The sequence below is a fragment of the Felis catus genome, chromosome X (genome assembly GCF_018350175.1).
Source record: "Felis catus isolate Fca126 chromosome X, F.catus_Fca126_mat1.0, whole genome shotgun sequence".
In the NCBI taxonomy this organism is placed as follows: Eukaryota; Metazoa; Chordata; class Mammalia; order Carnivora; family Felidae; genus Felis; species Felis catus.
The window spans coordinates 42268653-42284090 of NC_058386.1; the positions used below are offsets into that span (position 1 = coordinate 42268653).

The 15438-nt window shown below is 47.2% G+C and overlaps 1 protein-coding gene across 4 annotated transcripts in view; it reads left to right on the forward strand.

Moving 5' to 3' along the window:
* The window catches only part of PORCN (porcupine O-acyltransferase), a 43235-nt gene that overhangs the window by 21127 nt on the left and 6670 nt on the right, over positions 1–15438 (forward strand). For 2 of the 4 annotated variants that reach the window (XM_045050561.1, XM_004000476.6), the window contains exons 2-8: positions 10026–10440; positions 11106–11278; positions 13472–13664; positions 13963–14006; positions 14404–14585; positions 14666–14796; positions 14912–14929. In XM_045050561.1, coding sequence (XP_044906496.1) covers positions 11143–11278; positions 13472–13664; positions 13963–14006; positions 14404–14585; positions 14666–14796; positions 14912–14929 — 704 coding nt within the window. In that variant the 5' untranslated portion in view covers positions 10026–10440; positions 11106–11142. Of the gene's footprint in view, positions 1–9541; positions 10441–11105; positions 11279–13471; positions 13665–13962; positions 14007–14403; positions 14586–14665; positions 14797–14911; positions 14930–15438 lie in introns of those variants that run through there. The other 2 variants (XM_011291711.4, XM_004000477.6) reach the window with 2 other exon arrangements.

Sequence of the window (15438 nt, forward strand, 5' to 3'; positions counted from 1 at the left end):
TTTAAATAACCATCCTAGAGGTACCTGGGTGGCTCAGTCAGTCATCGTGTGGCCATGATCTCACAGTTCGTAAGTTTGAGCCCCACATCAGGCTCACTGCTGACAGTGTAGTGTCTGCTTCAGGTCCTCTGTCTCCCTTTCTCTCAGCCCCTCTCCTACGCTCTCTCTCTTTCAAAGGTAAATAAACACAATTTAAAAAAATTAAAAATAAAATTTAAAAAACCCATCCTAGGCCTCTTGTCAGGAGCACTGGGTGCCATTGGCTCTGTTTGATGGTGTTGTCTTTCACAGGAAGTAAGAGCCAAGAGGACCGTCGAGCATGTGCCCTAGGGATGACATACCTGGCAGGGAAAAGGGCTCAGTGGCTGAACAAAACCCCATGCTGCAGCCCGCCAGGTGTCAGGCCCGGTCAGAAGAGGCCTACAGCTGTAAAAGCTTGACGTGAGGTTGGGGAAGTCAGATCTTGGGTCACCAGAGGGACCTGGGGCGGGGGACAGTGTCCCAGGAGCCCCTTGGTTGCTGGGAGCTGTGGAGAGGCCTCAGCTGGCTCTGGAAGGGAGGGGGCAGCAGCTTGCAGGTGGGGTGAGGCAGGGAGCTGATGGCAATAAGGCTGCAGGGTGAGGAAGAGCCCCAGTGCTCCCCACCCCAAAACCAGAGATGGATTTGGTGGCCCCATCCAAAGTGCTCCCCAGGCAGGCAGAGGCCAGCAGCACCCACCCCTCCCTCACTTACGCTATTTGGCTACTTGATAGAGTCCCGTAGTCAACACTTGCTGGACATTGCCTGGAAGCCCAGCCTGGCCCAGTGCAGGCACTGGGGTCCCAGACAGGACAGAGGTGCAGGCCCTGCCTAGTACCTGTCTCCTGTGCAATAAGGCTTATGAAGACGGGATCTGTCAGGGTGTGGGAGTCACCGAGGCAGGGGGTAGGGAGGCCTTTCCCCCACCTCAGAGGCAATAGCAAGGTGGATCTTGAAGGGAAACTGCCAGAGCTCAAGGATGAGAAGCAGAGGCATCCCTGGCGGAGAGCACGGCATGGGCAAAGGTGTGGAGGTGTGCAAAGAGAAACAGAGATGGGAATGAGGTGTGCTCCCCATGACAGGTTCTGTGAGGAACCAGACTCTGGGATATGGAACAGCTGCACTGGGGAAGATGGAGCCCCTTCAGGCTGAGACCTCACTGCCTAAACCTCCTTGAGGGTAACCCAGGTGTGGGGCTTCCCTTAACCCTCACCTCAACCTGGAATCTTATGACTCCTTTCTAGAGAGAGAAAGCAAGGCAAAGAGGAAAAGAAGCCGTCCTTCAGAGAAGAGCATGTGTGTGTCCTGAAGAAAGTTCTGTGACCGATGCAGGGAGGACCACATGTTGGAACTTGGCTGGGCCAGAACGGGCTTGGGGATAGGTCCTGTGTCTGCTGGTCATACCTCAGCTTGGGGTCAGCCGCCATGGTTTCCAGTTTTCACCCAGCTACCAGCTCATGGTGGGACTTTGAGGAAGTCACTATCTGTCTAGACCTCAGTTTCTCCATCTGTTTAATGGCATTACTGATGCTCTAGGCTCAAGGCCACTTAATTAGGAGTCTGTGGACTAGAGGTTCCAAAGAGACCCCGAACTTGCAGCAAACTCCATTAAGTGCTGTCGAAGCCCTCCAGCTAAAGACCCCCCAGGAATACACCTGTGGTTCAACAAGTTGGGTCCATTGCTTGTTGCAACAAGAGAGAGAGAACACTGTGGGAAACCGTGGCATGTGTCAGCCTCAGCTGTTAGAGAGGACTTCTAGGATTGGGCCGGTTTTAGGTAATTTGGTGGCAGGTTTAAGGAAGCAGGGCTGTGCTCTGGCTTGGAAGAAGGCTGATTCTAAGATTGGGTATCTTAATACATTTTATCTAGAAATAAGGAAGACTAGGGTGAGGTTAAAGTTGAAACTGGTAAAGAAGCAGCATATTAGCCAGGTTAGGGGACTATTTGGTCATTTTTGTGGCTTGGACAATGTCCATGTTCTGTCGGTGTTCACACGTGATTATGGAGTGGTCTTGTTTTTGTCTTGATCGATTGCAGTTGTAGAGTGGCCTTGTCTGAGGTGGATGCTCTATGAAACTGATCATGTTCAACAGTAGGACCCCAGGGTCTGGCTGCGAGTGTGAGGCCAGCTCATGGATGTGGGGTTGCTTTTCTCCTTCTCAGGGTGTTCCTAAGGAGAGAGCTTTGATCAGATTTTGATCGGATTTTCTGGGATCTCACAAAGAAACAAATGCTTAATCTCTAAAATCACCACAGCTCAGATAGGCTTTGAATAACAGATACCTATCCATAGATGGTCCTTCACGTGGGTCATCACACGTGGCCTTAGTGGCTGCCTCCATGAAATGGGCGGCTCCTAGGACAGCCCCAGGTTGTGTGGGGAAGAGCTTAGCCACCCACAGAGGCTTCAACAGTGCTGGTGAAATTAAATCACTCTGGAAAAGTGACTTTGTGAAATTAAATCCTTCAATCTTAAAAACAACATGGACCATTGAACGGCAGCAAAAAAGACTGTTGGGCTTTTCTTCTCTGTGCTTTTTATTGTTTTTCTTAAATTAAAACAATTTTTTTGAATGTTTATTTTTGAGAGACAGACAGAGCACGAGTGGGGGAGGAGCACAGAGAGAGGGGAAGACACAGAATCCGAAGCAGGTTCCAGGCTCTGAGCTGTCAGCACAGATCCCGATGCGGGGCTCGAATCCACCAATCGTGAGATCATGACCTGAGCCAAAGTCGGACGCTCAACCGACTGAGCCACCCAGGCGTCCCTAAATTTTGTTAAATGTTTATTTATTTTTGAGAGAGACAGAGTGCAAGCAGAGGAGGGGCAGAAAGGGAGGGAGACATAGAATCCGAAGCAGGATCCAAGTTCCACGCTGTCAGCACAGAGCCCAATGTGGGACTCGAAATCATGAACCGTGAGATCATGACCTGAGCCGAAGTCGGATGCTTAACTGATTGAGCCACCCAGGTGACCTCTTCTCTGTGCTTTTTATTTTTTTTAAAAATTTTTTTTCAACGTTTTTATTTATTTTTGGGACAGAGAGAGACAGAGCATGAACAGGTGAGGGGCAGAGAGAGAGGGAGACACAGAATCAGAAACAGGCTCCAGGCTCCGAGCCATCAGCCCAGAGCCCGATGCGGGACTCGAACTCACAGACCGTGAGATCGTGACCTGGCTGAAGTCGGATGCTTAACCGACTGCGCCACCCAGTCGCCCCTTCTCTGTGCTTTTTAAAGTGTCCTTTTCACAACCCCAACGGAAGGGAATTTGGCATCTAACAAAAATGTATACGTGTTTCTCTTTTGCCCTGGCAATCCCTCTTCCAGCAGCTTGCCTTGAAGATACACCTCCCACAGTGTGAAAATACATAGGTACAAAGTCATTCGCTGAAGCATGGTTGATAATTGCAAAATATTGGCAACAATATCAGTTCCTGCACATAGGCAATGGTTGAATAAACTGTGGTACGTTCACTCAATGGAGTCTTACACAGCTGTAGAAAGATCAATGCTATGAACTGATGAGAAGTGATTCCAAGGACATATGTTAAGTGAAAAAAGGAAAGCGCACAAAAGTATCTGGACCTAGAGGGTATTATGCTAAGTGAAATAAGTCCCACAGGAAAAGACAAATACCATAGGATTTCACCTATATGAGGAATCTAAAAAAAAAAAAAAACACAGACATACACAGATTATATGGATATATAGGATTATGTCACTCACACTCTGTCACTCAAAAATAAATTAAAAATGTCCAAAAAAAAAGGAGTTGGGTGCTCAACTGAATGACCCACCCAGGCACCCCATAAATTAAAAAAAATTTTTTGAGAGAAAAGTATCTACAGTATGCAACCCTTCATGTAAGAAATAAGAGGGTTTAAGTAAAACATGTATATTTGCATATCTTTACAAAGAGAAGCATATTAGGGACAAACCAGCAGCCATTTTTTAAATTTTTTTTACTGTTTATTTATTTTTGAGAGAGAGAGAGAGAGAGAGAAGGCAGAGAGTGAGTGGGGGAGGGGAAGAGAGAGAGAGAGGGAGACACAGAATGTGAAGCAGGCTCCAGGCTCTGAGCTGTCAGCACAGAGCCCGACGCTGGGCTTGAACTCACAAACCATGAGATCATGACCTGAGCTGAAGTCAGACCCTTGACCAACTGAGCCATCCAGGCTTCTGGAAATCAGCAACTATTAAAGTTGGTTGCTTGGAGGGGCTGGGTGGGAGCAGGCTAGAAAGAATAGAATGGAAAAGTGATACTTCTCTGAGCATACTTGTTGGTATAGTTCTGACTTTTAAAACCATGTTAATGTTTTACATACTTAAAAAATAAAGAAAATTAACAAGGACCAGGAAAATCCTAATATGGAATACAAACAGAAACAAATTAACCTTAACTGTATTTCAAACACAGCCACACTGAAGGAGAGCAGGAAAAAGAACTAACCCAAGTAACTTTTGAATATGGTATCCATCAGACTGAAGACAAAAGGACTGTGACAAATATTGACCTCTAGTTGGTAGACGTGCCTTCCATAGTAGTATCAGTTAGTGCATCTGAAAGTACTGAATGTGTATCTTAGGATTGAGATAAGTAAATTCTCGTGGATAAAGAGAATCCGGTTTCTCAGTACTGGATAAGGGAGTTACAAATACAGAAAACGAAAGGCTAGGATGAACACTCTGGTGTTGGATTGGTATTGTAGATGTCAGTAGGAACTCATAGAATTTAATATATAAGTAGAAATATGGATGTGTGGGTGGACTTACATACATATGTATATATGGATTCACTACATACATGCATCTATATTTATGTCCTAACTCTGTCCTCTGAGAAGGCCTTGAATCAGCAACACTATAGAAGCAATGAGCACTTCTAGTGCCCAGTTCTTGGTTTCCTAAATGCCATTTTCCACTAAAAGGAAACAAGTCTTCTTGGAGGAAATGGCTGACCCCAGAGTCACGACAGGGAATGTACGAGCTGGACCTGAAACATCCTGATGTGATATAAAGGAAAGAGGTGCTCAGAAAATGATGGAGACATGTCCTAAGGACACAGGAACCAGTTGGAGAAGACTCCCACTGGCCAAATCTAGAATAATTAGAACATTAAAATAAACAATAAGAATTATTTTCAACAAATGGTGCTGGGCAAACTGGGTATCTGCATGCAAAAGAATGAAGTTGGAATCTTACCTCACACCATATACAAAAATTAACTCAAAATAGATCAAACATCTAAATGTAAGGCCTGAAACTATAAAACTCTTAGAAGAAAACATAGGGGAAAGCTTCATGACATTTTGGGTTTGGTAATGGTTTCTTGGATAAGATACCAAAAGCACAGGCAACAAAAGTAAAAATAAGTTGGCTATGCCAAAATTAAAAACTTCTGCTCATCAAAAGACACTATCAAATGAGTGAAAAGGCAACCCACAGAATAGGGTAAGAATACTTACAAATTATATATCTGATAAGAGGCTAATGTCCAGAATATATAAAGAACTTCTACAACTCAACAACAAAAAACAAACAACCCCATTTTAAAATGAGCAATGGAAGGTGCGTGGGTGGCTTAGTTAAGCATCTGACTCTTGATTTCAGCTCAGGTCACCATCTCACGGTTCATGGGTTCCAGCCCCGCATAGGGCTCTGTGTTGACAGTGTGGAACCTGCTTAAGATTCTTCTCTCTCTCTCTCTCTCTCTCTCTCTCCCCCCAATTAAATAAATAAACTTAAAAAAAAAACAGGGGCACCTGGGTAGCCCAGTCAGTTAAGTGTCCAATTTCAGCTCAGATCGTGATCTTGCAGTCTGTGGGTTTGGGCCTTGCGTCAGGCTCTGTGCTGACAGCTCAGAGCCTGGAGTCTGCTTCAGATTCTGTGTCTCCCTCTCTCTCTTCCCCTCCTCTGCTCATTCTCACTCTCTCTCTCTCAAAAATAAATAAACATTTAAAAATAATAATAAAAAACAAAATAAAATAAGCAAAGGACTTGAATAGACATCTCTCCAAATAATATGTATATAAATAGGGACAATAACCACATGAAAAGATGCTAAACATCACTAACCATTAGGGAAATATCAGTCAAAACCACAGTGAGATACCACCTCACACCCATTAGAATGGCTACTATAAAAAAATTAATAACAAAAGATAAGAAGTGTTGGCAAAGATACCCCTGTTGGAACCCCTATGAATCGAATGTAGGAGTGTAAAATGATACAGCCCCTGTGGAAAACAATATGGTGGTTCCTCAGAAAGCAAAAAATAGAATTACCATAGGATCCAGGAATTCCATTTTGGATATGTACCCCAAAGAATTGAAAGTAGGGACTCAAAGAGATATTTATAGACCCATGTTCATAGCAGCATTATTCCCAATAGCCCAAAAGTGGAAGCAACTCAAGTGTTTGTTGATGGATGAATGGGTAAACAAAATGTGACATATACATACAAAGGAATATTATTCAGTCTTTAAAAAGAAGGAAATTCTGATACATGCTCTAACCATGCATGAACCTTGAGAACATTATGCTAAGTGAAATAAGCCAGTCACAGAAAGGCAAATCTGTATGATTTCATTTATATGAAGTACTTAGAGTAGTCAAATATATAGGAACAGAAAGTAGAATGGTGGTTGCCAGGGGCTGGAGGAGGGGGAAATGGGGAGCTGGTGTTTAATAGAATACAGAGTTACAAATACAGGGTACAGAGTTTAAGTTTGGGAAGATAAAAATGTTCTGGAGATGGATGGTGGTGTTGATTGCACAACACTGTGAATATATTTAATGTTACTAAACTGTACACTTAAAAATGGTTAAGATGGCTGGGGCACCTGGGTGGTTCAGTGAGTTGAGCATCTGACTTCAGCTCGGGTCGTGATCTCATGGCTCGCGAGTTCGAGCCTCGCATCAGGTTCTGTGCTGACAGCTCAGAGCCTGAAGCCTCCTACTGATTCTGTGTCTCCCCCTCTCTCTCTCTCTGCCCTTCCCCTCTAGTGTTCTGTCTCTCTCTCTTTCAAAAATAAATAAACGTTAAATTTTTTTTTTAATGGTTAAGATGGTAAACTTTATTGGGGCACCTGGCTGGCTCAGTGAGACTGTTGATCTTGGGGTTGTGAGTTCAAGCCCCACTCTGGGTGTAGAGATTACTTAAAACTTAAAACAAAAATTTTTTTAAAGATGGTAAACTTTGTTACATGTTTTTTATCACAATTTTAAAACTTATGCCCAGTGAAAGAAACAAGACACAAAAGATGACATATTGTATGATTTCATTTATACAAAATGTCCAGAATAAGCTAATCTACAGAGACATGAAGAGATCAATGACATTGTCTAGGACTGTCAGGGGCAGATGGGGAGTGACTGCTAACAAGCACAAGGCTTCTTTTGGGGGTGATTGAAATGTCCTAAAAATAGACTGTGGTGATTTTTACACAAGTCTATAAAATATACTAACTACCATTGCATTATACAACTAAGACAGGTGAGTTTTATGGTATGTAAATTATATCTCAATTAAGCTACTTTCATAAATAAAGATGGGGGGCGCATGGGTGGCTCAGTCAGATAAGCGTCTGACTTTGGCTCAGGTCATGATCTCACCGCTTTTAAATTCGAGCCCCGCATCAGGCTTTGTGCTGACAGCTCAGATTCGGATTCTGTGTCCCCTCTCTGTCCCTCCTCCATTCATTCTCTCTCTCTCTCTCTCTCTCTCTCTCTCTCTCTCTCTCTCTCTCAAAAATAAACATTAAGAAAATTTTTTTAAAAAGTCAAATAACAATGAGTGCTGGTGAAGATGTGGATAAATTGGAACATTCATACTCTGCTGGTAGGAATGGAAGAAAATGTCCTCGTTCTTAGAATATGTTGTTATTATGAGACTTGGCATTGACATTAGATTGACTTGCCAAACTAATAATGAAAAATGGGATCTCATTGCCTTAATTTACATCTCTTTAATTATGGAGAGACTATTTAAAAAATGCCTCAGAAATCATAATCCATAATGGCCACAAAGGCTAACTAAAAGATTTGACAAATACACCCACCCTCTATTAAGCTCCAGTGATAAAAACATAAAATACCACATCTAGTAGATGTGAAATGGTATCTAATTATTGTTTTAATTTTGCGTTTCAATGACAACTAAAGAGATTGGGTTATCTTTTCATACATTATATATATTGGTCATTTCAGGGGTCTTCTGCTGTAAATTACCTGAATGTCCACTGTCCATTTTCTAGTGTATTGTTTGTCTTTTTCTTACTGAGTTGTAGACATCTTTTATATGTCCTAGAGTCTAGATGCTAGTTCTTTGTCATACACATCAAAAGACTACATGGAAACAATCAAGTCTGTGAAGCTCAGGGTCACCCATAGTGAGGATCTTCCAGTTTAAATGCCAGGTCTTGCAACTAAGGGAAATATTTCTGGCATATGCTGTGGGTCATTGTTGACTCTACTTGCGTATGTTTGAAAACTGAGGGAAAAATTAAAATGGTAATTCATAGAATGTAGTCTGTATTCTGCTGTTAAGGAAAGAAAATAATGTTTGTGCATCTGGACTATTATATAATAATAATTATTATTATATATTTAATGAATAATTAACTGTTAAATATTTTCACTTGTAATACATGAGTATCAATCTTATGAGTTAAAACTCTAACTTTATGCTAACATCTTTTAATGTTTATTTTTTGAGGGAGAGAGAGAGAGAGCAGGGAACAGGCAGAGAGAGAAAGGAGACACAGAATCTGACGCAGGCTCCAGGCTCTGAGCTGTCAGCACAGAGCCCACTGGGAGGATCGAACTCACAAACCCTGAGATCATGACCTGAGCTGAAGTTGGACGCTTAACCTAACCGACTGAGCCACCCTGGCACCCATATGTTAACACTTTTTAAAGAGACGAGGCATACATATCTCTTCAACTGCCATTGGTATTTCCAAGCAAAGAAGTGGTAATCCCACTCTTTTGTTCAACAGAAAGGGACATTGAAGCCCAGTGAGTGGGCATGACTTGCCCAGCTCATATTGGCAGGTATTAATCTGATTAGATCCTGTATTCCTTAGCTCCTCGGGTCATGGTGGGGTGCAGCTTGGGGTGCAGCTTGACCTGGGCTTTCTTCTTCCTTCCAACTCATGCTAAATATGCAGTATGTACCCAATAAATGCCCCTTTGTAAATCCCTTCGTCAGCCTAAGGATAAGGACAGAGGGGAGTGTCTCGACGCTGAAGGGTAAGGGCTGTAGACAGCAGGTGCTGCATAAATCCTCAGTGTTGGTACAGATAGAACCCAATGCCAATCGTTGGGGGCACTGTAAGTGCTTTTTTTTTTAACGTTTATTTATTTTTGAGACAGAGAGAGATAGAGCATGAACGGGGGAGGGTCAGAGAGAGAGGGAGACACAGAATCTGAAACAGGCTCCAGGCTCTGAGCTGTCAGCACAGAGCCCCACGCGGGGCTTGAACTCACGGACCGCGCGGGGCTTGAACTCACGGACCGCGAGATCACGACCTGAGCTGAAGTCGGACGCTTAACCGACTGAGCCACCCAGGCGCCCCTATAAGTGCTTTTTAAACATGCTCCCAATGGATGCTCTGTTCTAGCCTCCCAGTTCACAGGGAACACTAACTAGTTGCGGGGTTCTCCCTCAAGGCAGATGTGAGCCCAGTAGGGAATTAAGCAGGCAAATCAGTTCTCAAAGACAAGCTAAGTGCTGACAAGGAATCCCCAGAGGAAGCACAGGCGCCTAATTCGTGCCCCTAGGTGACACAGTAATTATAAACGCTTCTGGCCCGTCTCTGGGGGTGGGTAGGGTTGAAGATTCCTTTAGTTCCCTCACCGGAGGGGGAAGGAGAGATCTCGATTTATTTTCCCATCTGTGAAATGGGGGGGACAAAAGTAGCCGGACTTGCGCTGGTGGGCAGTTTGGCCGCCTCGCGGGAGCAGGCTTTCCTTCTCCCTCCCCCATCTTTCCCATCTCAGCTTCCAAGGGTTAGGAATTTGACGATTTGAAAGTTGGTTCTCGGATCGTCAGAAGACCTCCCGAAGCGAACCTTCAAGGGGCTGCATCAGCACCAAGAGGCCGGAAAGGTGCTGGCGCCAACGTTCCGCGCGCCGACGTCCTCCCGCTCCCGGCTCCTCTCAACCTCCCGCTCCTCCTTCCTTCCATCCTCCGGCTCCCCTCCTCCTCCGTCCCCGCCCCTCTCCTGCCCTCTCATTGGCCGAGCTGGCCGGCCAGGCCTCCCCGGGATTTAAAGGGCCCGCTCTCCGCGCCGCCCTGGGAACCGCAGCTGGTCCCGGCCTTGCGGCCTGCGGGGGAGGCTGCCCGGAGGAGGCGGCGACGGTGGCGGCGGCGGTGCGTCCCTGGCCCCCAGGACCGCGGCTTGCTTCCTGCCAGGTAAGTCGCCAGCAGGGCGCGTGCGGCTGCCGGGCTCCCATCCTGAGCCGGCCTCCCCGCGCGGGTCTGCAGCGCACGTCCTGGGGCCCCTCTCCATCACCTTTCCCACTCCTCCAATTGCTACATCCCCTACTACCAACTCCACCTCCCTGCAGTCCCCCGGGCCTGGGCAGAGCTTTGTTGGTGTCTGCAAGAGGCCAGGTGGGGGTGAGATGGGGCACGCGGGGGATACAGGACACCCCCCACATCCGTACAAGAAGAGATGCACACGGCTCCCAAGTGTCACAGGATCTCCCTCTCTGCCCTCCACACAGAATGACTCTACCTTAGAAACCAGGGAGCCCCCTGCCCCCATTTGCTATGTGGGCCTAGAATGTACACCATTTAATTACCATCGGACCTGGACTGTTCACAGCAATGGAGAAACACATTCACCACAGGTCATGGGTTGTGTGGGTACACCCAGGGCGCACACACACACACACACACACACACACACACACACACACAGTTGGTGGCACAGTCTGATGTACCCGACATTCACACCCTCCCCCAGTCCCCGGGTACCATGTCTCTCCGTGAAGGGCCCCAGACCTAAATCTGAATGTTCAAGTCCATCTTGAACATGATACATCCTGGCTCCTTCTATGTCCCCACTTTGACAGGTCTATCCATCTGTCCATCCATCCGTGGGGGTCAACAATGGCCACCTTCAGCCGCCAGGAATTTTTCCAGCAGCTGCTGCAGGGCTGTCTCCTGCCCACTGCCCAGCAGGGCCTTGACCAGATCTGGCTGCTCCTTGCCATCTGCCTCGCCTGCCGCCTCCTCTGGAGGCTTGGTAAGTGCTTGCCACACCATGTGCCACCATGCCAGGCCATATCACACATATCCCATTCATCCATACCAAGCCACATCTTACCCTGCCACATCTTTGCCACACCAAGCCATACTCCAATATGTCTAGCCCCTTGCATCCCACCAGCCCAAGTACCATTCCGCCACACCACGTCCTTAATGCTCAGCCACCCCATGCCACACCATGCCAAGCCACATCCTGCCATGGCAAGCCAGGTTTTTCAGTACGCCTGGGTTCTGGGATTCTGGAAAGCTAAGGTTCTTGAGTCTTGGGATCCTGAAATGTCTACATCCCAAGGTTATTAGATTCTGGAGTGCTGATGTCACAGAGTTATTGAGTCCCAAAGTATCATGTTACAGGGCTTGGGCATTCTGACAAACTGAAATTCTCACATTTCAAGGCATCCAAAATGCTGGCATTCTGGATTTCTAAAATCAGGGCATGATGAGATTTCTGGATTGTAGGATTCTGGAATTGTTTCCACAATGATGGCAAGCCTATATCCAAATGATGAGGTTCCAAGTTCCCAAGGTTCCTCTTGGATGCTGAGAATTTTAGAAATCTGAGATTCAGAGATTCTATAATTTCTTTTCTTTATTTTAAGTTTATTTATTTATTTTTTTAGTAATCTCTACACCCAACATAGGGCTCAAACTCATGACCCCGAGATCAAGAGTTGCATGCTTTATTGGCCAAGCCAGCCAGGCACTCCTACTCTGCTTTCTTTCTTGTATTAAAAAATTTTTTTAATGTTTATTTATCTTTGAGAGACAGAGTGCAAGTGGATGAGGGGCAGAGAGAGAGGGAGACACAGAACTTGAAGCAGGCTCCAGGCTCTGAGCCATCAGCACAGAGCCCGATGTGGGCTCAAACTCACAAGCCGTGAGATTGTGACCTGAGCTGAAGCTGGTTGCTTAACCGACTGAGCCACCCAGGCACTCCTTCTTTTTTCTTTTATTTTAAATGGATGTTTTGTTTTTTCCCAGGTTCATCATTTTGAAATATTTCAAAGTTACCGAAAAGTTAAGGTGAAAGAATGTCATGGGCAACGATAATATGCATTTCCAGATTCTCCAAACGTCAACATCTTGACACATTAGCTCTATCTGCCTATCTATCTATCTACCTATGATCTTCCTGAATCATATGAAGAACGTGCTGACACTACACCCAAATCCTTCAATGTGTGTCCCCCAAGAACATCTTCCCCCAACAACTGCATCCTCACCCATCATCTCTCAAGAAATTTAATCTGGATGCAGTAATAGTATCCGACATAAATTGATATTCAAATTTTTCAGAGTTCCCAAAATGTCCTTTATAGATGTTTCTTTTCTTTAGTTTTTTAAACATTAAAAAAATTAATGTTTATTTTATTTTTGAGAGCAGGGGAGGGACAGAGAGAGAGAGGGGGGAGACACAGAATCCTAAACAGGCTCCAGGCTCTGAGCTGTCAGCACAGACCCTGACACAGGGCTCAAACTCATGAACTGCAAGATCATGACCTGAGCCGAAGTCAGCACTTAGCGACTGAGCCACCCTAAACTTTTTTAACAGAGAGAGAGCATGCGCATGAGCTGGGGAAGGGCAGAGGGAGAGGGAGAGAGAGAATCTTAAGCAGGCTCCACACCTAGTGTGGAGCCTGATGTGGGGCTTTATCTCACGAGTTGCAAGATCATGACCTGAGCTGAAATCAAGAATCAGACGCTTAACCAATTGAGCCACCCAGGCACCCCTGTTTCTTTTCTTTAAACCCAGGCCCTACCACCTATCCAGCTCCCCAACACCCAACACCAGCTCTGGGCCTCCTGCAATCTCACCCCATTCCAACCTCTAGGCCTTTGCCCATGCTGTGCCCTCTGCCTGGGTTGCCCTCCCTTCCCTACCAGGCCATTTAACTTCCTTTTTTTTTTTTTTAACTTTATTTTATATATTTTAAGAGAGACAGACAGACAGCGTGAGCAGGGCAGGGGCAGGGGCAGACAGAGAGCGAGAGAGAGAATCCCAAGTCAGCTCTGCACTGTCAGTGCAGAGCCCAATGTGGGGCTCAAACTGATGAAACGTAAGATCATGACCTGAGCCGAAACCAAGAGTCGGACACTTAACCAACTGAGCCACCCAGGCAGCCCCCAACTTCCCTTTCTTGTTCTCTTTCTCTCTCTCTTACACCTGAAGGGTTGCCATCCTACCTGAAGCATGCAAGCACCGTGGCAGGTGGCTTCTTCAGCCTCTACCACTTCTTCCAGCTGCACATGGTTTGGGTCGTGCTGCTCAGCCTCCTGTGCTACCTCGTGCTGTTCCTCTGCCGACATTCCTCCCATCGTGGCGTCTTCCTCTCCGTCACCATCCTCATCTACCTACTCATGGGGTACGGGCGCAAATCCTCATCCCCACACCATTGGCAAAAGGGCCAGTGGGGCCCCCCAGGTCACTCCTCGTGAGGTTGATCAGGACGGGGAGGGCATGGGGGTATTCCCAGATGGGGGAGGGGGAATCTGGGAGACGTGTTCTTTCTAAAGGCTATGCGGGACAGGCTGGGCTTGGGCTCTCCCCACTGGAGGATTATTCCTCCAGGAGATTCTGCGGGCTCGGGGAAGATAAAACCCTCTCCTTTGTGGTCTCCAAGACCATGGGAGTCATGGGCCAAGACCACCTTCTTTCCTCAGTGAGATGCACATGGTGGACACCGTGACATGGCACAAGATGCGAGGTAGGCAGCCCTGGCCCTCTCACCTGCCCCAGCCCTCCTGCTCCACTCCACATCTCCTAATTCCCCAACCCTGTCTTTCCTTCCCCACTTTTCTCCCTCATCCGCCCACCCCAGTGGACACGCAGGCCTCTGATGCCCCTCACATCTGTGTCTCTCTCTCTCCACCATGACTTCCCCCTCCCGTCTGTCTGTCCTATCTCATGTCCATGCCTGACACGTGAGGAAGGGTGTCTGCTGGTCCTAGGCCCACCTGCTCACCTGCCTCTTTGACACTGTGCCCACCTGTCCACACTTGTCCTCCTCTTTTCCTACCACCTCTCACCTGGTGCCCCCCGCCCCATCTCCCCACGCGGACCTGCTCTCTGCCTGCCCACTTGACCACGGGCGCCACACATAGGGGCCCAGATGATCGTGGCCATGAAGGCGGTGTCTCTGGGCTTCGACCTGGACCGGGGCGAGGTGGGTGCAGTGCCCTCGCCCGTGGAGTTCATGGGCTACCTCTACTTCGTGGGCACCATCGTCTTTGGGCCCTGGATATCCTTCCACAGCTACCTACAGGCTGTCCAAGGCCGCCCACTGGTGAGGTCCTGGGTAGACAGGTGGGCAGGGACTGTGGGAGCCACCACGGGGCAGTGTTCATGGAGCCTTGATCCCTACAGAGCCGCCGATGGCTGCAGAAGGTGGCCCGGAGCCTGGCGCTGGCCCTGCTGTGCCTTGTGCTGTCCACCTGTGTGGGCCCCTACCTCTTCCCATACTTCATCCCCCTTGATGGTGACCGCCTCCTTCGCAAGTGAGCACAGCCTTTGAGGCCTCTGCCCCACAGTGAGGGGGTTGGGTAGGGGCCTGGGGTCTCCCCAGCTCTGAGCCTGTCTCTTAATGCTTCTATCTGTCTTCTGTTACTACAGCAAGAAACGCAAAGCCAGGTAAATGAGGGCAGGTGCTGAGGGCGAGCGGGGCTGACCGGGGGGTGGGGGCACAGTCTGTGACCGCTTTGTTCTTTAATCTGAGGCTATCTGACCATCTATCCCGTGACTAGACATAGACTGAATGCCTGTAGCTCTTGTGTGACCAAGATTGGCTCTGTGACTTTGTATGACTGACATCGTACCACATAACTGGGTCTGGCTATCCATCTGTTCCACTGTTAGGAACAAGTTATGCAACCACAATGGGGAGCGACAAGTATGTGTTGGTGGGTGATGCTGACCTGTCTGTGACTCTAGCTAGGGGCGTATATGGGTTGTTTGCCTATCAGCCGCTCACTCACTGTGTGAGACTGGTGTTCTGGCTGTCTAGCTGTGCCATTGTCAATGATGAGCTGTGTGCCTGTCTTTGGAGAAGATAAAGCTGGGTTGACTGGAACTCTGGCTGGGGATGGGTCTGGCTGTAGCATGCTGTTTGCCTGTCTGTGATGGATTCCACTGGTGAGTCA